This window comes from Boleophthalmus pectinirostris, unplaced genomic scaffold (assembly GCF_026225935.1).
Source record: "Boleophthalmus pectinirostris isolate CB_2022bp ecotype Guang Dong unplaced genomic scaffold, ASM2622593v1 HiC_scaffold_3, whole genome shotgun sequence".
NCBI classification, from domain to species: Eukaryota; Metazoa; Chordata; class Actinopteri; order Gobiiformes; family Gobiidae; genus Boleophthalmus; species Boleophthalmus pectinirostris.
Genome location: NW_026571299.1, coordinates 25998470 through 26021631, shown reverse-complemented (window position 1 = coordinate 26021631; position 23162 = coordinate 25998470). Strand labels below are relative to the sequence as shown.

General features: G+C 41.9%; 1 protein-coding gene across 4 annotated transcripts in view; it reads left to right on the top strand.

The window, feature by feature from the left end:
- The window catches only part of LOC110171321 (acyl-coenzyme A thioesterase 5-like), a 66714-nt gene that overhangs the window by 38966 nt on the left and 4586 nt on the right, over positions 1-23162 (top strand). For 3 of the 4 annotated variants that reach the window (XM_055160403.1, XM_055160401.1, XM_055160400.1), the window contains 7 exons: positions 1321-1496; positions 11682-11798; positions 12049-12134; positions 12489-12582; positions 12664-12744; positions 13412-13547; positions 14555-14660. In XM_055160403.1, the coding sequence (XP_055016378.1) occupies positions 1321-1496; positions 11682-11798; positions 12049-12134; positions 12489-12582; positions 12664-12744; positions 13412-13547; positions 14555-14660 (796 nt within the window). Of the gene's footprint in view, positions 1-1320; positions 1497-11681; positions 11799-12048; positions 12135-12488; positions 12583-12663; positions 12745-12872; positions 13178-13411; positions 13548-14554; positions 14661-23162 lie in introns of those variants that run through there. The other variant, XM_055160402.1, reaches the window with a different exon arrangement.

The window sequence follows — 23162 nt, the reverse complement described above, 5'->3', positions numbered from 1 at the left end:
TTTATTTAGGAAGGAACTGGTCTTCTTTATTTAGGAATGCAAGGGGGCAGACATAAAGGGAAGTCACTAAGAAGACCACGTAGAAGATCTCCTTCTATTTCTTTTTAATCTATCCTGGATCCTTGAAGAACACCTGCCTAATATTTATTTGATCCAGTGATGCAGTCACTGTTTTCTCTTTTTTGTACTAATCTGATTACTTTGTTTCAAAAGTAATAGGCTCTATTCACCCTTACGTCACAAACCAGGAAGACGTGTGGAAAGATGCGATTACAACTTTCAGTGTAGTTACTGACACTGGGCTTGCCTAACGACTGTGATAAAACCCACTGAAGTAAATGTCATCAGCAGTAAAATGAAGATTGCATACATAAGCCTGAATAGTTTATTTGATTAATAATCAAAATAAGCTCCTGTTCATCTGTTTTATAACACACTTCTATGAATTACACACATTTTTAGCAGGGAAAAGGTAACTAAAAGTTACTGGGCCAAGTAACTGTAATCTAATTACTCAATTTTAAACTATAACATGGCCACATTACTAAAAAATCTATGAGATTACAGTATTCCCCTACTTTGTAACTAGTTACTGCCCAATACTGCTAACACTTATCCACACTCTGCCCCTGAAGCCAGGTGTTTCTGGAGGCAGCACACAATTAACCCTCACACTCTCCTGGTGGGTCAAACAAACCCGAAATATTTTTTTTTTCCTTCATTTAATAGACACTTTATTAAAATAAAAAATATTGCCCCCTGCTGTATGCAGTCAGTAGTGCATGCAATAAAATGAAACACAGCTGTTGTACACAGGCCCAAGGAGTGATTAAATTAAAAAAAAAAAAAACAATTTGGGATTTGTTTGAGCCAGCAGGAGAGCAGTAGGGTTTTAAATGAAGGAAAAAACACAATTTTGGGTCTGTTTGACCCACCAGGAAAGCGGGAGGGCTTTAAATGAAGGAAAAAACACAATTTCGGGTCTGTTTGACCCAGCAGGAGCGCATTCTGTCACAGAAATACCTTTAATAGCATGTTTTCTTGTGTGAACGGGCCCGCATGTCCTTCGAAGTGCTCTGTGCCGTATGCCGTGCAATGAAACATTCCAGGCTGAACCAGAAAGTTGCGAGTTTATACCCAGGTTACACTAAATTGCTAGGAATGACTAGGAAAAGTTAAAAATGCCATTAAAACACCATATATACAGTTTACGTAGTACGTATACTGGAGTACATTTACTACTATAACTACTTCAGCTGTATGCAATATGCCAAAAATCACAGTTTATTAAATGATAAATCACTGTATGCATTTTTGCAGGTCCTGGTCCATTCCCGGCCATTTTAGATCTTTGGGGGATGGGTGGAGGTTTGGTGGAGTACCGCTCGGCTTTGTTAGCATCCAGAGGCTATGCTAGCTTCTCACTGGCCTACCTTGGGCACAAGGATCTGCCCGGGCCGCTAAATACAATCAATGTTGGGAACACATACTTCAAGGTGAGACAGAAGTCCATCCAGTTTTTACAGCCATTTTAAATTTATGTGAATTTGTTTCATATCAAATGTATCTACATTTTCAAAGCCCCACTGTGTAACTTTTCAAAAATACAAACAAAAAAAAAATCTTTAAAATCTCCTCAAACCTTTTGCCTGGAAGACATCCTTTTGTTGTTTCCATGGAAATGTTGTTCCTTTGGCTATAATATTCCACAGTATGTGTGAAGAATCCCTCAGTCATCCAGGTAGAATCCTCTTCAGTTCTAGTCAGAATGCTGGTGGACACTTCCTTATAACTTCCTTATATCCACCAGCATTCTGACTAGAACTGAAGAAGCAGCTTGGATGAGCTGCGAAACGTCTTCAACCAAACTAACTTTTGTCTGGTCGATAAACTGAATTTTCTCCTCGCTATTCCGCTGTATGACATAAAACATAATTACCCCCATGGAGAATGTTCCAAAATGTGGTTTTAACTATAAATTTACATGGATGCAGGTAAAGTGCCACCTCCAGAAAGTTACGCTATGTTGCTTTAATATAAAATGTTATTTGTCAAATTTTGTGACCTGGAGTGTGTAATAATTTTATGGATCTGAGCAATATGAATAAAATACTAAAAATGTAATTGTAATCTAGGAAAAAATCTCATTTGCCGCTTTTGGAACAGATAAATACGTTGTACTGGATTTTCACTGTCTTAAAGGAGGGCGGTCTGGTGAGATACCACACTCATGTTTCAGAAAATCTGGGATAATTTCTTAACCTAAAGCCCTCTTTCGTTTCGGTATCTCACATATGGGATGTAGAAACTCCCGTATTGCCAGACAAGCTTAAACTAAGACCAATCACTGACCCCGAATTCACACCAGGAGCTGCAGCAGCGCTTAAAAGGTTGTATGGAGGATTTTTTTTTTTGTTTTTTTGTTTCAAGTTGTCAATGATAGCATTATAGAGGTGCAGTAGCCTTGTAATTATGATGACCAAAAAAAAGAGAATAAAAATTCATCAACTCTGGACGTGGTGGGGCCAGCTAAACATTTGCCAATAGATAACGACACGGCCTCGTTATCTGTTAGCTGACAGGCTATCAATCAAACTCCCTACGTTTCTAGCGTAACTGACCTGCCTGCGCGCCGCCGGTACGTGGTTTACGTACGCCTGTCACGCAGTCCACAGACGCAAGACGCACAGACGCTGTTTACTCCACCAATGCAACAGTTCTTAGCGGCTTTTTTTTGACCTATATCTTCCTCGCAGTTAGCACAAAGTTTGTTGCAATGGCAGACAAGAATCCAGGAGCAGTTAGCCGCAAAAGAAAGTCCGTTTTTGAGGTCGCTGAAAGAAGAAGACAAGGGGAAAAGCAGCGAAGCCAAACTAAGGTGATTCTTGTAGATTCATTCCAGCGATGGCGCGACTGAAGCAGACGCAGGGTCTAAAGACTGACGCATTGGTCGCCAAATTACTCCTGGACAGGTAACTTCTGCTTATTATGAAAACGTACTTTATTTCCAAGAGCTAGTCAAACGTTTTTCAGGACACGAAAGCGATATCCTATGTCTGAAAACGTAATTTTCAAGGCAAAGAAAGAGTCCGCTTGCTGCTGCGTGTTGTAGCTAGTTCATTCGCACTGAATCTCCGCGCAACCTTCTCTGCTCCCCTTTCCTACTCCTGTCCCCGCTGCCCGTTCCGCTCTTCCCCCTTCTCCTCACTTCTACGGGCACGGAATCTCCGCGCACCGCTCCCCTCCCTCTCTCCTCTCTCCTCTCTCCCTGCTCCGCTCTTCTCCCTGCTCCTCACTTCTCGTCCGCGAACGAAATGTCCGCACACCCGCTCCCCCCGCTCCTCACTTCTCCGCCTTGCCTAACCAACACTGTAGTTAGTTGTTTACAAGTCATGTGCAGCTCACCGGCTGTAAACAAACCTGTTTCTGGCGTAGTGAGGAGGCGGAGAAGGCGTTTCTACGTAGGGAGCTGTAGGGGAGGGGGGTGGTTTCACGCATGCGCAACATTTGAAAAAGGACAAACAGTCGCTGGATTTCTCGTTCCTTGGAAAATCCTCTATACAACCTTTAACGTAGGCGGAGCTGCGCGTACGCGTAAATTTCAAAGTTTCAATTCACACCAGAGCGTCAGAGACGCTTGCTACGCAGCCTGCACATCTTCTCACTGTTTCAGACATCACATTTTGTACTTGCTTTTTATCATTTATTTTATGTTAAAGTGTATTAAGTTAGAATGTATATTAAGTGTATTATGAATTAAGTGTACAACTGCAACGCATTTGCGTTTAATGAGGTTTAAATCTATTAGCACGCACATTAAACACCTCAGTTTTTTTTTCCTTAATAAGGTAAAATCACCTGTAGGAGCCATTCGTGGGTTTTCTATGTGACTAATGTGCACGCGCTTTAACTCTGTGCACTACACTGCAGTGGTTGGGGGTGGCACGGTGGGTGTGGTGTGGCCTATATATGAGCGCGCTCACCTGTTGAGTGTAAGGCCTTGGATCATGGCGGCGGGGTGAGCATGGGGAGCAACTTTCTGTTGACCGTATTTTAACAGGAAAGATTTGCGCATAGAAGGAATCGGTGCATGGCTACGGACGGCAGCAGCTTTAAAGTAAGTGCTCTAACGATATGCCTACCATTACGAACAAGTACCGTGTATATGTGTATTTGTTCCGAGTTTCGCGTCCACAGTGTTTTACCCCGTGTCTTAGCCTGCCGCGGCGTGTGGGATAAGCATTGGGATACATACTCCGCAATATCACCTATAAATAACATACATTATGAGTGTGATTAAAATCATATGTCCTTCCAGGTAATAAGGCCGATACGTTTACATGTTGATACAGAGTCCTGCACCGATGGATAAGGGAAAATAGTCGCTGAAACGGGCAAGTTTTAACGTTCTGGAATTTTAAGGGCGTTTCAGGACTAATTCAGGTCTAAACCAGGTCTAAACCCGGTCTAAACCCGGACTAAATCAGGTCTAAACCAGGTCTAATCTTGGAGAGAGCGAGAGCGATAGCGAACCCTGAGCCCCACGGAGCAGGTGTTCCAAAAGCGCGACAGCTGCACGTACCTCTTCTCCAAGCTCTGCACCGGTCCTTTCGCCCGCGGACACTCGGGGCTACACGGAAGGACGTGCGAGCACATTTCGACAGTGAGTCCTGGTCCTGGGTTAGTCCTGGGTTAGTCCTGGGTTAGTCCTGGGTTTAGTCCTGGGTTTAGTCCTGAGTCCTTATAGAATTGGTGTCTGACATCGTAAATCACGTGCGCGTTGTTTACATCGCTGTCTTGACTTTGGTAAAATTATTTTAAAAGGGTATCGGAAGTTTATTTTGACACCGCGTTTTTATTTCCTTTCTTTCCCCTGCTAAAAACCTTGGAGACGCGCCGTTGACGCTCTAAAATTAGAACTCCAACCTATCTCGAGCAGCGCGTCAGCGTCAGACGCTCGTTGGACGCGCGTATGACACTGTCGGTGTAACACTGTCAGACCAGTTAAAATGGAGTTCTAAAGCAGCGCGTCTGCTGCTCGTGTGCTGTGCTGCTGCGCTCACGCGCCGTTGCGCTTTGGTGTGAATTGGGGGTGAGGCACCACCTGGGGCGGCGCTCCCACGCTCAGAACATTCTGAGATAGTGAGGGCTCAGTGACGTGACATCCAGTCTATAAAATCTGGCAAAGGTGTGAGGCGTAGCCCAGATTACCGCTGCACAGATCTCCTCCACCGAGGTGCCCCGGAACATTGCCCAAGATGCAGCCATGCATCCAGCTATGAGTGGACAGAGTGTGCAGACCCGCAGGGGGCTGAAGCCCACTGCTGTCATAAGCCACGGTTATAGCTTCTCTTATCCAGTGAAACAAACACTGTTTAGTATACAGAGGGCATGGAGCTGCTGATGCTTCTCTGAATTGGACAGAGGAGAAAACGCAGACACCTTAATGGAGAGGCATGACAAAGTCGGGTTAAAGACTTTTGGCATGAAGGCAGGGTTAGGTTTTAGTAGACCTTAGAATTCCTTCTCAAAAACTGCAAGCGTGACACGTTGACAGACATGCATGTTATTTACGCACTTTGCAGACACCAAAGCCAACAGCAAAAACACTGTCTTAAAGGAGAGCCATTTCAGCTCCATTTGATGTAGTGGCTTGAATGGTGGGAGAGTCAGGGCATTCAGCACTCTTGTCAAATCCCATGGAGCAATCAGGCTCTTCCAGACTGGTTTGAGGCTTCATGCACCCTTAAGAATCTCTGGCGCTTTGGATGGTGGTAATGTCATTGTCGGTAGAGGATAGACTTAACCTCTTAGGGGCCAAACCCACACTGTGACACCAGATCCCTGCACAGAGGCCATGGGCGACTGCATAATAGCTAGAATATCTCCGCTATCCAGTGTATTACAGGCCAGTGAGATCAGCTGTAATTGGGGAAATGTGTATAGGAGGACATTTGGCCACTCATGTTCCAATGATTCCAGACCCAATGGGGTACTCTGATCCACCAGAGAGTGAAATAGGTGATACTGCGTGTCCTCTTGTGACACAAATAGCTCCACCTCTGCCCTGCCATATGTCTCTCATATCCGGTTCACAACCCCGCTGTGAACTTTACAATCTTTGTAGTGAGGGTTGCCCCAAGAGAGCAGGTTCACTCGGTTCATGAGGCCTGGATCATGTGCGACTCTCCACGACAATAGGTGACAGCCGGCCCATAATATCACATTGTGTGCCAACGAGTGCAGGTGTTGGGAGCACAGTGCCCCCGTTTGTTGACATATGCCACCATGGGGGTGTTGTCCACCTTGACTTACACATGCTATCCCCTTATAAGGGGCAGAAAGGGACACAGGGCAAGCCATATGGCCCGAAGTTCCAGATAGTTTGTGTGACATACTCACAGCTGTGAACTGCATAAACCACTGACAGTTCTCCCTTTACACGTGGCTCCTCAACTGCACAGGGAAGCATCTGTGGTAATAATTGTACCCACAGGGATGCCCTTAATGAGGAAACGTTGATATCTCCAAGGACGCAGGACGCATGTGCACGCCGGTGTCACAAGAACACCATTGAAACAGCCTCATATGAAGACAGCCCATCGGAATTACTAGCGACAGTTTTGCCCTGCATGTGAGCGAGTTCAGGTGAAGGCCTATGAACTTCATGCATTGCCATAAGGACACTCTTGTCCCAGTTTAATGTGAAACCCAAGGAAGCCAGGTGCAATAGGAGCAACTCGGCATGTTCCCAGAACTGATGAGGAGCAGTATAACATAAATGTTTTTGAATAGCACATCAATTTCAATTTATTTAACAGTCCAGAGTCCCTCATGGAGAGCCTTTCGTAGTATAGCTGAGGAGGCTCCTTTTTTGGTTAGGCATTCTACAGGCTGCTCTTTAGTTTCTGACCACAACACCCATTGAACCTTTTTAGTTTGGATCAGCTCTTTGATGGAACTGACTTTTAAGTGCAGTCTTTTTTCAACAACAAGAAGAACAACAGAACATTGGTACAGGGAGATCAGTACAGCCAGCACTGAGCTCAGAAAACAATGTTGAAAGAAAAAAATGCATTCTCAATTCCCTCACACATCACTAGTGTTTCTGACAACTCTTGATTCTCATTGACTGCCATGAAATATGAGATAAATGTCCATTGTTACCCATCAAAAAATAAGGTGCCCACCTTGAGTTCTCTCATCTGACAGATTGGGCATCTGACTTGACCTTAAGTTTACACATGGCTCTGTTTGCTTCATTAATAGTCTGTAAGATTTAATGCAAAGTTACTTGCATCAAAGCTTGCAGTAAGCTGATGTCTCTCCACTTCAGTGAAAGGTAAGCCCAGCTCTGCTGCTCGTTTTTTACAACTCACTGCCACAAGGAGCCGCAAAGACTCAGAAACAGGTTGGAAAGGCCTTTTGTAGCTCAGAAACTTGTAGCTCCTTAAATCCTTGTGCAATAAACCTTGCTGTCTCACTTTTGTCTGTTGTCCTGAAGTTCCTCAAGCACATTGGTGTTGGCTTCATCAAATGACACGTCCTTGGTCACAAAAACATCCTCACATGTGTCAGGAGCAGGGCCTTGAACCTGAAGGTTCTCCAACCTCAGTAGATCCACTGCCTCTCTGTGATCTGCCTCAAAGTTGTACCAGTTCTTACATTTTCCTTTAGCCTTGCCTGTGTGTCCCAACACTTTTGCTGTTTGTGAAGCACTACTCTCAGTGTTTCTTAATGTCACAACGTGACTGCATTCTGTCTCGCTGCCCCTTAATTTTCAGGAGTGGGCAATGGATCATTGTCAGTGCTTTCTACATGTGTCTCTTCTGTTTCCTTGTTTATGTTGTGCAAGTGTTCATCACTCTTTTCTTTTTCACAGCTAATCTGAGGTTCTGAGTGACTTTCCTCAGCCCAAGCTGGTTAACTCTGACACAGATGCCTCCATGCCTAACAGACACAACTGCACAGTCCTGCCTGATTACCACCCCTGGCCCTTTCCACTCTGCACGTCCACATATTTGTAAAACACCTTGCCCCCCTGTTCATACCTCTCATTACTGTCACACAGTTGTTTCTTTATGGCTCTCCGGATTCACTCTGAACACTCTGCCTCTGTGAAGGCCTGTCTCGCGGTGTGCAAAGCTGAAATGTGCTTGGCCATTCATTCACTTTGGTGGTGCTCTCCAGAGCTGGTGCTTTTTCAACCAACACAGAGGGTAGGTTTGGATTTTGCCCCAAACATGAACTCATGTGGACTATAACCATGGACACTTTGTATACAGTCCCTGACAAAAGTCTTGTCGCTTATCCATTTTGTAGAAACAAAAGCTTATAACTTGACTTTAAATTAATCGATTGGTTTTAGAAATGTCTCATGAAAGCTAAAACCCTCCCAAATTATGCTCAATAAACTAAAATAAATTTGCTTCACTGAAAAAAGATTGATCATTTAATGAACACAGAAAGGTCAGATTTTGGCAAGACAAAAGTTTTGTCGCCTACAGAAAATTGAACAAATAATTTACTTCAAATACAAAAATATGTTACATAACGTCAGTGAATTAAGTAGTGGTGCTGTGAGATCCATATTTAATATCTTGTATGACTTCCATGAGCTTCAAGGACTACATTCTTGCGGTTCGACAATGATTCATACAATTTGTTGATGAAGTCATCAGGAATAGCAAAGAAAGCGTCTTACGTGCCTCCCAGAGTTCATCAAGATTCTTTGGTTTTGCCTTCCATGCTTCCTCTTTCATTCTACCCCAGACATGCTCAATGATGTTCATGTCTGGTGACTGGGCTGGCCAGTCCTGGAGCATCTTGATCTTCTTCACCTTGAGAAACTTTGATGTAGAGATAGAATTATGCGATGGAGCAGCATCCTTCTGCAAAATTTGACCCCTTTTATGGTTGGGAATGAAAGAGGAGCCAATACTTCTTGATATTTTAGGCTATTGATATTTGCCTTCCACCCTGCAAATGTCTCGCACACCCCCATACTGGATGTAACCCCAGGCCATTATTTTTCTGCCACCAAACTTAACTGTTTTCTGGGTGAATCTTGGATCCATGCGGCTCCAGTAGGTCTCCTGCAATATTTGCGGCGGCTGTGATGTAATTCAACTGAGGATTCATGTGAGAAATCCACCTTCTGCCACTTTTCCAGTGTCCATCCTTTTAGCAGGCTGTGGGCCTTGGCAAATGCCACATGTTTTTTTAATTGCCTTTTGTTTAGTGCTGGTTTCTGTGCACTGATTCGACCATGGAGGCCATTTCGAGACAGAATTCTACAAACTGTTGTGGTTGACACAGGGACTTGAGGTGACCAGGCCTGGTGGAGTCTGCTGCAGTGGAAAAGGGGCTGGCTTTGGATTTTCGAATCAACAAACGGTCCTCCGGAGCAGTTGTCTTGCGGGGTCTGCTGGACCTGGGCTTGTCAAAAAACATCTCTAGTCATTTCAGATCTTTTTCTTATTCTTTGTACTTGACGCTGAGACACATTGAAGGTGTCAGCCACCTCAGCAGTGGATCTGGTCTTCAGCCTCTTGATAATTAACGCTTTGGTCTCAGGGTGGATCTTAGGCATGTTGTCAGAGGTCAAGTTGCAGTTGATGTGAAGGTCTGGTGTGCTGGGGTTCTTTTTATACACACCCACTAATTGATTGATCAGTAACTGACCACAGGTGAGGCTGTAATCTAGGATTGGGTGCATCATATGACAAGGCGACAAGACTTTTGTCTTGCCAAAATCTGACCTTTCTGTGTTCATTAAATGATTGATCTTTTTTAAATGAAGCAAATTTTTTTTTCAAGTTATAAGCTTTTGTTTCTACAAAATGGATAAGTGACAAGACTTTTGTCAGGGACTGTACAGTTCTTTGCCAAGAGAGCCCAGTCCATGGCAGTGCTCAAGTCACATCCATGAATATTTCTGCATCTGTTGGTGATTCTTTGCTGTACAAAGAAATGTTACACTCTTCCATTTCTGTCTCATCATCAGCTATTTGACTTTGTGCGGGCTCACCTTTGTGTGGGCAATCTTTGGTCCAATGAAACGTGCTTTGGCATACTGCAAATTTTGATCACCAGTCGGGCATTCTGTTGCCACAATTAGCCTTTTTGCCGCTTGTTACATTAATTCCCTCTATAGTGACACTTGTTTTTTTGCCACATTTTCTCTTCTGAACGGACTTTGAATCCACGCATGCCGTTAGAACCAACTGGCTTATCGGCCAAATCTAAGCATGCATTGTTCAGCAGTTTAAACACTAAAACTGCATCGGGTAGCTCCATTTTGTACTTTCTCATAAATGAATACTGCTGTTCAAACTTAATAATATATTCCACCATGGAGACATTTCCTTCTTTCACAATGCGGTCAAAGTCAGTGTACTCTTCATACTGTAGATCTGGTCTTTCTCTTCTTTGAAGAACAAGCTGCAAGGCATGTCATGTAAACAAAGAGCTAACATTCCAAACATCTTAATTATCAAACACAGTGAGTTCATAAGTGCTTTTCACAGCTTTCATTCACACACATCTCACATTGGCCTATTAGCTAAGTATTAATATCTTACCTCCATCTGACTTGGAATAGGAGTCATATTGGTGACATTTCCCTGTGTTTGATGACTGAGTCCAGTCACTGCAGGGAGGTATATAGCGAAGGTATTCCTTTTTGTCCTCCAACCTGACCGCTCTGTTTTTGCTGACCCGCCTTTTGGCTTTCGCAAACTTGTCACAGAGATTATGCCAGACATAGTCATTGAGCGTTGTGCCATATATACTTTGTCGTATTTTGTCACCATTTTCGTCAGCTGTGACTCAAAACGATATTATATATATATATATATATATATATATATATATATATATATATATAAATCTCTTGGGATCTTTGCTCTGATTGGGTTATCTACTTTCTTGACGGTGGGGAGAAAAAAAAATGTATATATATATTTTTTTCTCACCACTGTCAAGAAAGTAGATAACCCAATCAGAGCAAAGATCCCAGACAGCACTGCAGAACAAAGTTCTGCTCAGCCAGGGTATCGAGAACAAGCCACAAGAACTCCGAACACGAGCTGGTTTGTTCGGCCAGCCCTGGGTGCAAGAACAAAGTTCTTACGGTCTTATGAAGTATAAATAGGCCTTAAGTCATAATAATTCTTTATACACTATTTGTTCATTATGAATGTCTTAGATACTAAAACAAGTATTTAAACTAGATACTCATTTGAGCAGGTTGATACTAAAAAAAAGTCACATTCACAGGACAGAAATGAACCTTTCCTGAATAGCTTTAGAATGATCTTGAGTCATATCAGCATCAACATAAGAGCACATATACTAGTATACACCCATGGACCACTAGAACCTACCTGGACCACTGAGGGATTACACACATATAAGACCACATTGTAATATAAAATAAAGAACAATTTATTGGTGAAAATCACATTCTGTTGTCTAAAGAAAAAGGCTTTTTAATTATCATCGTGGTATCAGAATCGGTATTGAGTATTGATTCTATTCCTTAGCATCAAAATAAATTTTTTGTGTTGTGACAAGACTAGTTATGACCTATTTTTCTGTTGTGAAAGCATGATTTAATTAATTTTAACAATATTTATACTTGATCAGTGTGGTATTTCATAATAAAAATTGTTTTACAGACAGCGTTTAAGTTCCTCCAGGATCATGATCAGATTTGTCGGGACAGAGTGGGGATCGTGGGCTTCTCTTATGGAGGTTACCTGACTTTGAGAACAGCAACTTTACCTGAAGTCAAGGTACACTACAAATGTATTCTCTTTAGTCCAGGTCTGAGTCTAGTTCAGTCCAGATCTAGACTTCAATTGGTCCTATTTTGATCCTTTGCTGTGTGTAGACAGTAGACAGTACACAGTGGACTTATTTTGTTTTTAAAGAGCTGTTTGTACAATATATCTGTACTGGGGGATAAACTAATTCTGCTCAAAATCATGGGATCTCAAGTCCAGCACCTTTAAGACTCATATTTATTTTGTATTTTTTCTGCAGCCATCCTGTTTGATTTGCATAAACGGACCAGTGGGCAGCACCGTTCCACTCACTGATGATGAAGGGAGAGCTGAAGATTTCAATTTGTACATCATTTACAATTACCAGTAGAACTATTGTGGTTGCACTTTTTCTGTGTGGAGGGTTCACCACCTGCTTGTCTCTTTGTCTATAAACTGTAGTTAAGTTATTTTTGAGCTATAAAAAACATGTGTAATTGGATAAGTGATCATTAGAAATGTTTAATGCCTCACATTCCTGACAAAGGAATGACAATAACTTGTCCACCAAAAAGTTACATATTACTGCTATAAGTTGCTGGTGCTACTGGTGTGTCAAAAAAGGCTAATATTCAAAGTTAATGTGAAACTGTTTACCTCTTTTTAGCAAGACAATTCACTCATATTTTATTTACAGAGCCCTTTGTATTTGTGTTTTAGTCACCAAAAACACTGGAAATTCAATGATAATGGCCATGTCATTTTCAAGGACGTCTCACTCCCCGCAAATCTACCACCATCACACATAGTCAAGGTAATATTATATTACTTCATTCTGTGTTTGTCAGTCTGCTTTATCATTTTACTGATTCTTATTTTGTTTTTGTTTTGTGAGATGGAGAAGATTCCTTGTCCGGTCTTGTACATTGCCAGTGGGGATGACTTGAATGCGTATCCTGCAGAGAACGCTGATCTGGTAAGGGCTAAAATCCACTACACCATTCATTATGTTCAAATGCCTATGGTTTTCATGTTTTTGCAATTATTACTTGCTTTAGTGGAATAGTGCCACAGTTTACCCTTGTATCCGGTCTGTCTCCTCAGATGACTGAGTGCACACGTCACACTAGTCAAAGCAGGGCTGTGCCAAAAACTGAAAGATCAATAGAGCACGATCTCTTTCCTTTAGTTAATCGAGACGATAAGGCATGTCCACTTTAAATGACAGGTCTGCAGCCAATCATGCAGCAGTAAGAGTGCGTGGTGCTGACTAGGATTTATGCTCTCTTGATTAGGAAAAAGCAACCACAGCCACAGCATGTCTATTTATGTCTCCTCATGTGTTGACAAGTTTTGACTAAAATTTGCACAGTTTGAGTAAGTGTCCAGTGTGTGTGCGTCTGTCCCTGTGTGTGCTTCTGCCCCGCTGAAATATTGGTCCTATTAACACGAAATAAAAAATATAATGATCCTGACACCCTGTCCTTTATACCAGAAATCCTTATGACATTTTTGGCAAATATAGATTTTTTTTTTTTTTTTAAATAAAAGATTGAATCCATAGAAGTAGAATGTCTTTGCTTTAAGGAGCTGTAAAAGGTGGTTTTCATGTGTTGCCTCATTAGTCTAACACTCTTGTTCAGTTGGAGCAAACTCTAAATGCCTGTGGTAAGGGTCACCTGTTCACCCGCCTGTCGTATCCTGGAGCTGGGCACCTCGTCGAGCCTCCATTTACCCCCAACGCCCGAATGGGTCTGTGGAGCGTCAAACCAAAGAAACGTGAGTCTGTCTCCACTGGTGCCAGTACCACACTACACTGAAAAAGCACTACTGACTCTGAAAAAGAAATCCACATTCAGTTTTCCACACTGAATTCAAATGTTTAAAGTGGGATTCAACTAAATTCACTTTATCCAACTAAACCATGTTCATAATCTTTAGTTGCATTTTAATTAGCAACTTTGTGTCTAAAATAGTTAGAAATTTATTGTGTGCTGCCAACTATTGTTAAATACTGCCAGAGCATTTTAAGAGGCATGTTACACATGTTTGTGCTCCCAGTTTAGTCCTGAGTCTGATGTGGACTTCATTTGGTCCTGTTCTAGTCCTGGTTTAGTAAATAAATAGCACAATGAAACACTTTCAGAGTTACACAGTAGTTAGTTTGAAATTGTCTCACAAGTACAAAGAAAAAGCATAAATACTGACTCTTAAAAATAATTGTTCCATCTGTCATGTATTGAACGATAAAGGCTCATTTAAGCTCTGTCAGTCACTTGGTCTGTCTCCTCAGAACATGTGTAATCTTTGCCATGGAGCTGTACTTGAGCTGACCACTGGGGACAGTAAAACACAGCTCCATAGTGGAAGCTAAACTTTTAAAAAACATGACTAGTACAAACTGCTAAAAATGCTTCCCTCACCAAATTTTTCTTGACTCTTTTCCAACAAATGCAATCTAAAACTGCTGTTTGTACCTCCATGTTTGTTTATTTGTTGCTCTATTTCATCCGTTTTGGTCATAGATCGTATAAAGAATGTCATAGACTGTTAATTCACTAACTGACTTTGTGCCCCCTCTTCTGGATGTGTAAGAGAATGCAGCTTTGACTTCAGAAGCGTTTGAAAGTTTAATTGCAGTGACAGTTACGACACTTGGAACGCACGGATTACGAAAGTGGAACATAAATAAGCCTAAATTGATGACAGGCATCTCCACCAAAGAGTTTCACAGTGCACCTTAAAAAAAAACATGTTTAAATGAATGACTTGATTATGTTTTTTAGTGTTTACTCTTTGGGGTGGACAACCAGCCCCACACGCTGTGGCCCAGGAGGACGCATGGAGAAAGGTGCACCAGTTCATGGAAACTCACCTCAGAGGAGACAGAGGGTAGGGCATTAAAAAGGGCACCTGACTCTATTCCCATAAAGAACCCTACACAGACAAATGTACCCCATAGATGTATGTAAGTTTATGTTACAGCAGTTACCATGGTGACACTATTTACATACTACACAAGGTTAATGGTAGAATGTTTAGGAACAGGATTATGTGAAGGTGTGGAAAATGGCTCTGTTTTGGGTTAAGCCTTAGCTGTTTTTGTTTTGGGGTACTTGTAACATGTTAGCAGAGGTTACTTTAAAAACACATTTGTCACCTACTGGCCTTATCTCAACGTATCCTTACACGACACTGTCAAATAAGTTTTAAGATCATCTGAAAACTCAAGAACAATACAAAATGGATTTAAACAACACTTTTTCAGGACCCTGTGATCAACACTTTCAGTGGTCCTGTTTAGGAGTTGGACAACAAAAATGTGAGAGTGACTAGTTCGCTTGTGACTGCAATGTTATTTGATAGGAATTTCTTTAACAGCACAAATAATCTCACCTGTTCTAGTTCCAGTTAAGTCACTTCTTTGTGGTTACATTATGTTTAAACAGTAAAAACTAAACTGTTAACCTGAGGTCAAAGAAATGTCATTTTGTTTGTAAATTATGGGTGACCAATGAGCTTCTTTGTTTCACACGCGTCATTCTGGATTTGCCAGGCAAGGATTTTGATTGACACTATCCACTGCACTAGATCCCATTATGTGTGGTCATTCAGGTATTAAACTGTCATTCAGAAAATATTTTATAACTGACTATGTCTAAAACCTGTTTACCCAGTGCTGTAGACCTCTACAAACATGTTCTGAAATGTCTCGTGCAAAATAAATACAAATTCAAATCCTTGCTTATATTTTATTTTATCTGCATATTATTTAATTTTCAAACTGTTCAACAGATCTTAAACAAAAATAAGGATAAAATCTGTGAAAATCAGCGATCAATGGGATTTTCTTATTTCAAGTTTTCTCTCAAATGTTTATGCTCCTGGATGTATTTCAGATGTGTATTTTGATTGAAATCTGAAGCAGTTTGTGAAGAAAATTTGAAAAATATGTTGAAAATGACAGGAAATAGAGAGTTCTGTACTGATGGCATCACACCAGGAAGAATTCCATCAGCACAATTTATACACAAGAAACTATTTATTCTTGAGACTTTAAATGATATTTCACCAAAATAACATAATATTTCACCAACATAACATAATTTCTGTGTACATTAGAGGAGTTTTGGCCCAGTGTACAAGATGGTTTCTGGGTAACTTTTTTTGTTTCAGTTCAGTCATGAAATCATATTGTACATATTCTACTGTAGTACAGTTATGCTCTAAAAGGAGTAAGGGTGAAGTATAAACTCCTCCCCCTCTCATATTCTAAATGTTGGCAGCTGTGACTTGTATCAAAACAATTGTTTTACCATTCACACACCATCATTAAGTTCCTTTGCAGTAAATGCTTATGTATGAGAGTTATGGAATTCCATAGTGTGATGTCATGATTCCAACCAGGAAATAAAAACCTAAAAAACTGCCAATTTTTTTTTTTTTTTTTTTTACAGTTTCTAACAAAATCTTAAATATGATGATGTTAACTGTTTTAGTAAAATGAGCAGTCTAACCTCTCAGACACTTGAAGTGGGAATCCCACTCATACCAATGGAGAATTTTTGAAAAGGTTTTCCTGCTAACATATGATATAAAATAGGTGGAATTGTGAAAAAAATTCAATCTTCATATGCACTGACAAGTCACCATTGCACCAATTCTCTGGGAGGCTTTAAAGCCTTGTCCTGGTTTCACTCATACCTTTCCCACCAACAACTGTTCATTTCCCTCAATGACTCCCGCTCTCCTCCTGCTCTCATCGACCAAAGTGTACCACAAGGTTCTGTGTTCCATCCACTGTTGTTTATTACTTACACGCTCTCCCTCGGACAAATCATTAGTAAATACGGACTCAACTTCCACTCATAAGGTTATTGGCCAACTTCTTCAAATTCAACAGCAACAAAACAAAGCTCATGGTTGTGGCCACCAGACCACTGCTCCAGAAGGTTGGAGATCTGGTGCTCACCATCAATGGCAATGACATCCACCTCTCCCCAACAGTCCAAAACCTGTGCATCATCCTGGACTCAACCCTCTCTTTTGAACTCCACATCAAATCAATCACAAAATCTGCCCTTCACCACCTCTACATCTCCCACCTCCGTCGAGCTCCCCCGGACTCGGTTGCTCAAACACTTATCCACTCATTTATTATCTCTTGTCTGGACTATTGCAAAATACATCCAAAACTCTGCTGCCAGGGTCCTCACTCACACCAAACCCTGGCAACACTCTCGCCCACCTGCATTGGCTTCCCATAAAATACCAAATCCAGAACAAGACTCCTCTTCTCGCCTACAAGTCCCTCCACGCCCAGGCCCCTCAGAACCTCTCAGACCTGCTCCAAACCTACAAACCTCCCAAGATGGACACTCCGCTGCTCCTTCTCCTCCTCAGATCACCATTCCCTACTCCAGGTTGTTGACCAGGGGAAACAGCCTTCTATGCCCAGGCCCCTGAACTTGATGATTTGTTCTTCAAAGAAGAGAAAGACCAGATCTACAGATGAAACATTTCTGTTTCATCTGCTTCATCCCTCCTAACCACACTTGTGTGTGTGTGTGTTATTGTAAAGTGCATTATATAAATGGAAGTTATTATTATTATTATTTATTATTATTATTATTATTATAGCAGCTTTGTAGTCCAGATAGAACTTATTTACTGTCAAGATTGGCAGGCCCACTTAAAATAATACAACCCCAATGACGATGGCACTATTCACGATGACCACATGCAATAAACATGCAATATATTGCATGTTTCTTCAGCTTATTGAATACTGTACTTTAAATACATGTGTACTTTAATAAGGGCATGATGCAGGACAGGAATAGGCTGTAGATGTGATAGTAGTTTATCTAACTTCTGAGTTTATCTGCTACCTTATATTTATTTTTCAGTGAGAAAGTTTTAAAAAGGAGTGCTTCAGCTGTGTGTTAGTTTGGGTTAAAGATACTAAGTAACTTTACTGGCTTTTCCGGGGATAATGTTGCAATAGAATGTTCCACAGTATAGCATGAAAGTGGCACTTCTACAGTGAAACATTGTTAACATAAACATCCCAGACAAAGCAGCAACATGCCACATACCCCTCACCAGAAGTTACATATGTAGTAGTTTTGTCATTAGCCTGTTATAACATGTTACAGTGGAGCAGAGAACCTTTCTCAAAAATGTGTCCCTATATTTAATACAAATGAGGGCAGCTAAAGATAATATTGTACAAATGCACGGTTCTAATCAATTATAAAACTAGGTCCAACATTTATTGTTCCATGACAAAGTACAAAGTACAGTGTAATCAATAGGAAAACTAACACAATCCAGAATCTGAAAACCACCAATGTAAGTTCATTTTTTTACTAACCCAGATATGACAATACACAGAACAACATTATTAGGTGACTTAGGTGGACTTCTGCCTCTTTCACGTGTCTTTTGTTGTTATGATCAAGGTTCATACTTGTAACATGTCAAAACACGTGTGTTACTATTTTAGTGTAGTCTCATTTGTTCATTAAACACAGAGAGAGGAGCCGTGTCTGAGTCTGAGACGATGACCCCAAGGCTGCAAATTCGCTCAACATTTACACAGCTGAACCGTTCTCTGGGTAAGACTGCACATTGACATATTTCAGTGTAGGGCAGCAAGATATTAAAAAAATCTTTGCTAGAGATGTTGGCGTTTAGTTGGTTTTAATAAGTTGATGGTGTCTTGGTTGACCAAAATTTGTTGTCAACTCATCTTTTTTTATTATTATGATTATTATTATTTTGTGGATCTGTCTGTTATTGACCAATGGTTACAGTTGTTGATTTTCTAACTTTGTTAAATCACCGATGTTAAGACTTAAGAGGTAACTGCTGTTGTAATTTTGGCCTGTACAAATATTCCATATTATATATATTCAGCAATGCTTGTAGAGGTCTAAACTGCTGGTACACTAAGATTTTTCTCTCAAAACACAGGGCATTTTGTTCTATGCAGTAAACAACTCAAATTGTGATTGATTTGATTGTGATACATGTTATGCAGGCCTCTATCCCCATATTGACCTTATTCTGCCCCACCCATTTTTGTCTCTAAATGCTCCAAAAGAGTGCTTTGTTCTGGTGGCATGATAGGGATCCCATTCATTTCAGCTTTTTAGTCTGTATAGAGACCCTGCACGTGACATTCACAAGCCAGACCGCCAACAGACCGCCATTGTAAAGTTAGCACATTTTCGAGTCGTTCCTTTAATTTTCACATTATGCCGGAAAAGTGTTACGCACAGAGCTGTAATAAGCAGAGAGATAAAGACATGGGTTCAGTTGTATCGGATCCCGGTTGAAGCTGACAGATGAGACAAGTGGAGCTGCCATCAGTGTGCCAAATACCCGTCAATATTCAGGGTCCCCATTTCCGAATTGTTGAGCATTAGAATAATAATACATAACACTTGTATGGCGCTTTACATGAGAAGACTCAAATGTGAAAAAAGAAAAAGATCACGGTGGATGTCACAGACAGCCTAAACTGAATAGGCCCTATTCAATGGATTCAGCTTATATAATGAACTGAATTTAGCCTAGTGTGAGAAATGACTAGATCCAAGAGTCCTGAACCAGCGAGAGCAGCTCTGGTTAAGGCCGGGCTTAGAGGACCTGGAGCGGGGAGTGATATTAGGTGTCTCGGCCTGGAGTAGCCCGCCCGGACCTGTAGTCCACAATGCATTCTCGCTTTCCCCACACGGAACCAGCGCGCAGACGACGGCACGGAACCACTCGGACCCAATCCATTGCGTACTGGTCTTGCTCGCCCCGTCTGGAACCAGGACATGGAGGACGGAACCTCCGGACCTATCTGACCAACGCGCTCGGAGGACTGCACAAGACCAAGGACCAGACCCCCAATCCCATCCTGAGGAGCTGTGAGCAACGGTGAGTGATCCTGTTCCCTGTGACCGCTCCTATGCGTTGTGTGCGCCGTTGGCTGATGTGCGGTGAGTAAAAATGTCTACATGTTGCTGTTTTATGAGTTCATGGAGATAACTTGAGATGAGGACGGCCCGCAGTTTTAACGGGAACATAGATACCTTTCGCAGTTGGAGGAACGTCGGGAACATAGGGCTGACCCTGTCCGGGTCTGTATGGAATGGAGTCTGGACTATTAATTTGTTTTGAGGCTTTTTAGGGGTGTGATGGGTTAGTCGGGGGGCACCCTCGTATTTCGCACACTGGCTGCCATAAATCGGGGAATTTATGACCCGACCACAGACAAGCCATGTTACTAGAATGCTAGCTACCGTCGGGACAGTCAATATGGCGGCCAATCCAATTGGACTATCCAATGGCGGCGCACAGTGGTGCAGCGGCTTCTCTCGCTCCAGGTAGCAGCGGTTTTGACTCATATAAGACAATTCGGTATACCTATACCGAACTCATGGACTATAAAAACTGTAGGGATATTACACCCCTCTCTGAAAAACTGAGGGCAGATCTCGGCAGGCTGTGGCTCCTCAAGACATCGAGGTAGAAGAGCAAACTCCAGTCGCGCAGGATTAAGAGACGGCGGTGTATGCGAGGCAGAAAGAGGGGGAAGCGAGCCGGTCGATTAACCCGGTTAAAAGCTAAAGTTAATAAGCAAGCGATACCCTGACTGTTCCTAGCCAATGTCCGAGCTCTGGAAAATAAAATGGACTTGTTGAGATTCAGGCTGAGACACCAAGAAATGAAGAACTTTTGTGCATTTGTCCTGACTGAGACGTGGCTAAATGAAACCATGCCAGATTCAGCGTTTCACCTGGATCTGGAAAGACGGCAGGCTGTGTACTTATGTGAATAAAAGCTGGTGCACAAACTGTTCCCTCATTGTCAGGGATTGTTCTGAAGCAATAGAATTTCTAATCCTGAAGTGTCGTCCACACTACTTGCTACGCGAGTTTACGGTTGTGTTCATTATCGCTGTGTACATCCCACAAAGCGCAGTGGCGAAAGAGGCTTTAAAAGTGCTTCATGACAACATCGGCCAACTCCAAAACAAACACCCGGATGCCCTGTTTGTGATCGCGGGAGATTTAAATCACACCAAGCTCACTGATGTATTGCCGAACTTCTATCAGCACATTGGTATTGCTACCTGGGGTGTTAACACGCTGGACCATGTTTATACAAACAGGAAGGGAGCCTACAAAGCCCTCCTCCGTCCTCACCTCGGCCTATCTGATAACATTTCCATCTTGCTTGTCCCCGCCTACAACAGTGCGTTAAAGAGACAGCCACCAATACAAAAAGTCATCAGCGTGTGGCCCCCTGGGGCAGATGACATGCTGCAGGACTGTTTTGAAAGTACTATTTGGCAGGTGTTTCGAGAGGCGGCAACTACAAATGGACATCTGGATCTAGAAGAATACACAGCATCCATTACTGGATACATCAGCAAATGTGTAGAGGATGTTACTGTTTCAAAAATAATCACCATGCATCCCAACCATAAGCCATGGCTAAATGTTGAGGCGCGATCCCTGATGAGAGCCAGGAATACTGCTTTTCTGTCTGGAGATGAAACTGGACTTAGAGCTACAAGGAGGAAATTAGATGCTGGTATAAAGAGAGCAAAAAAGAACTATGCTATGAAGATTCAGGGTCATTTTTCCACCAATGACCCTTGGCAAATGTCGGCAGGCATCAGAGAAATAACAGACTACAGTCCCTGACAAAAGTCTTGTCGCTTATCCATTTTGTAGAAACAAAAGCTTATAACCTGACTTTAAATTAATCGATTGGTTTTAGAAATGTCTCATATGAAAGCTAAAACCCTCCCAAATTATGCTCAATATACAAAAAAAAATTTGCTTCAATGAAAAAAGATTGATCATTTAACGAACACAGAAAGGTCAGATTTTGGCAAGACAAAAGTTTTGTTGCCTACAGAAAATTGAACAAATAATTTACTAGAAATACAAAAATATGTTGCATAATGTCAGTGAATTAAGTAGTGGTGCTGTGAGATCCATATTTAATATCTTGTATGACTTCCATGAGCTTGAAGGACGCATCCATGCGGTTTGACAATGATTCATACAATTTGTTGATGAAGTCATCAGGAATAGCAAAGAAAGCAGTCTTACATGCCTCCCAGAGTTCATCAAGATTCTTTGGTTTTGCCTTCCATGCTTCCTCTTTCATTCTACCCCAGACATGCTCAATGATGTTCATGTCTGGTGACTGGGCTGGCCAGTCCTGGAGCACCTTGATCTTCTTCACCTTGAGAAACTTTGATGTAGAGATAGAATTATGCGATGGAGCACCATCCTGCTGCAAAATTTGACCCCTTTTATGGTTGGGAATGTAAGAGGAGCCAATACTTCTTGATATTTTAGGCTATTGATATTGCCTTCCACCCTGCAAATGTCTCGCACACCCCCATACTGGATGTAACCCCAGACCAGGATTTTTCCACCACCAAATTTAACTGTTTTCTGGGTGAATCTTGGATCCATGCGGCTCCAGTAGGTCTCCTGCAATATTTGCGGCGGCTGTGATGTAATTCAACTGAGGATTCATGTGAGAAATCCACCTTCTGCCACTTTTCCAGTGTCCATCCTTTTAGCAGGCTGTGGGCCTTGGCAAATGCCACACGGTTTTTTAATTGCCTTTTGTTTAGTGCTGGTTTCTGTGCACTGATTCGACCATGGAGGCCATTTCGAGACAGAATTCTACAAACTGTTCAGGTTGACACAGGGACTTGAGGTGACCAGGCCTGGTGGAGTCTGCTGCAGTGGAAAAGGGGCTGGCCTTGGATTTTTTAATCAACAAACGGTCCTCCGGAGCAGTTGTCTTGCGGGGTCTGCCGGACCTGGGCTTGTCAAAAACATCTCCAGTCATTTCAGATCTTCTTCTTATTCTTTGTACTTGACGCTGAGACACATTGAAGGTGTCAGCCACCTCAGCAGTGGATCTGGTCTTCAGCCTCTTGATAATTAACGCTTTGGTCTCAGGGTGGATCTTAGGCATGTTGTCAGAGGTCAAGTTGCAGTTGATGTGAAGGTCTGGTGTGCTGGGGTTCTTTTTATACACACCCACTAATTGATCGATCAGTAACTGATCACAGGTGAGGCTGTAATCTAGGATTGGGTGCATCATATGACAAGGCGACAAGACTTTTGTCTTGCCAAAATCTGATCTTTCTGTGTTCATTAAATGATCAATCTTTCTTCAGTGAAGCAAATTTATTTTAGTATGTTGAGCATAATTTGGGAGGGTTTTAGCTTTCATATGAGACATTTCTAAAACCAATCAATTAATTTAAAGTCAGGTTATAAGCTTTTGTTTCTACAAAATGGATAAGCGACAAGACTTTTGTCAGGGACTGTATAAAAAGAAGGAGACAGAGTGCCCAGG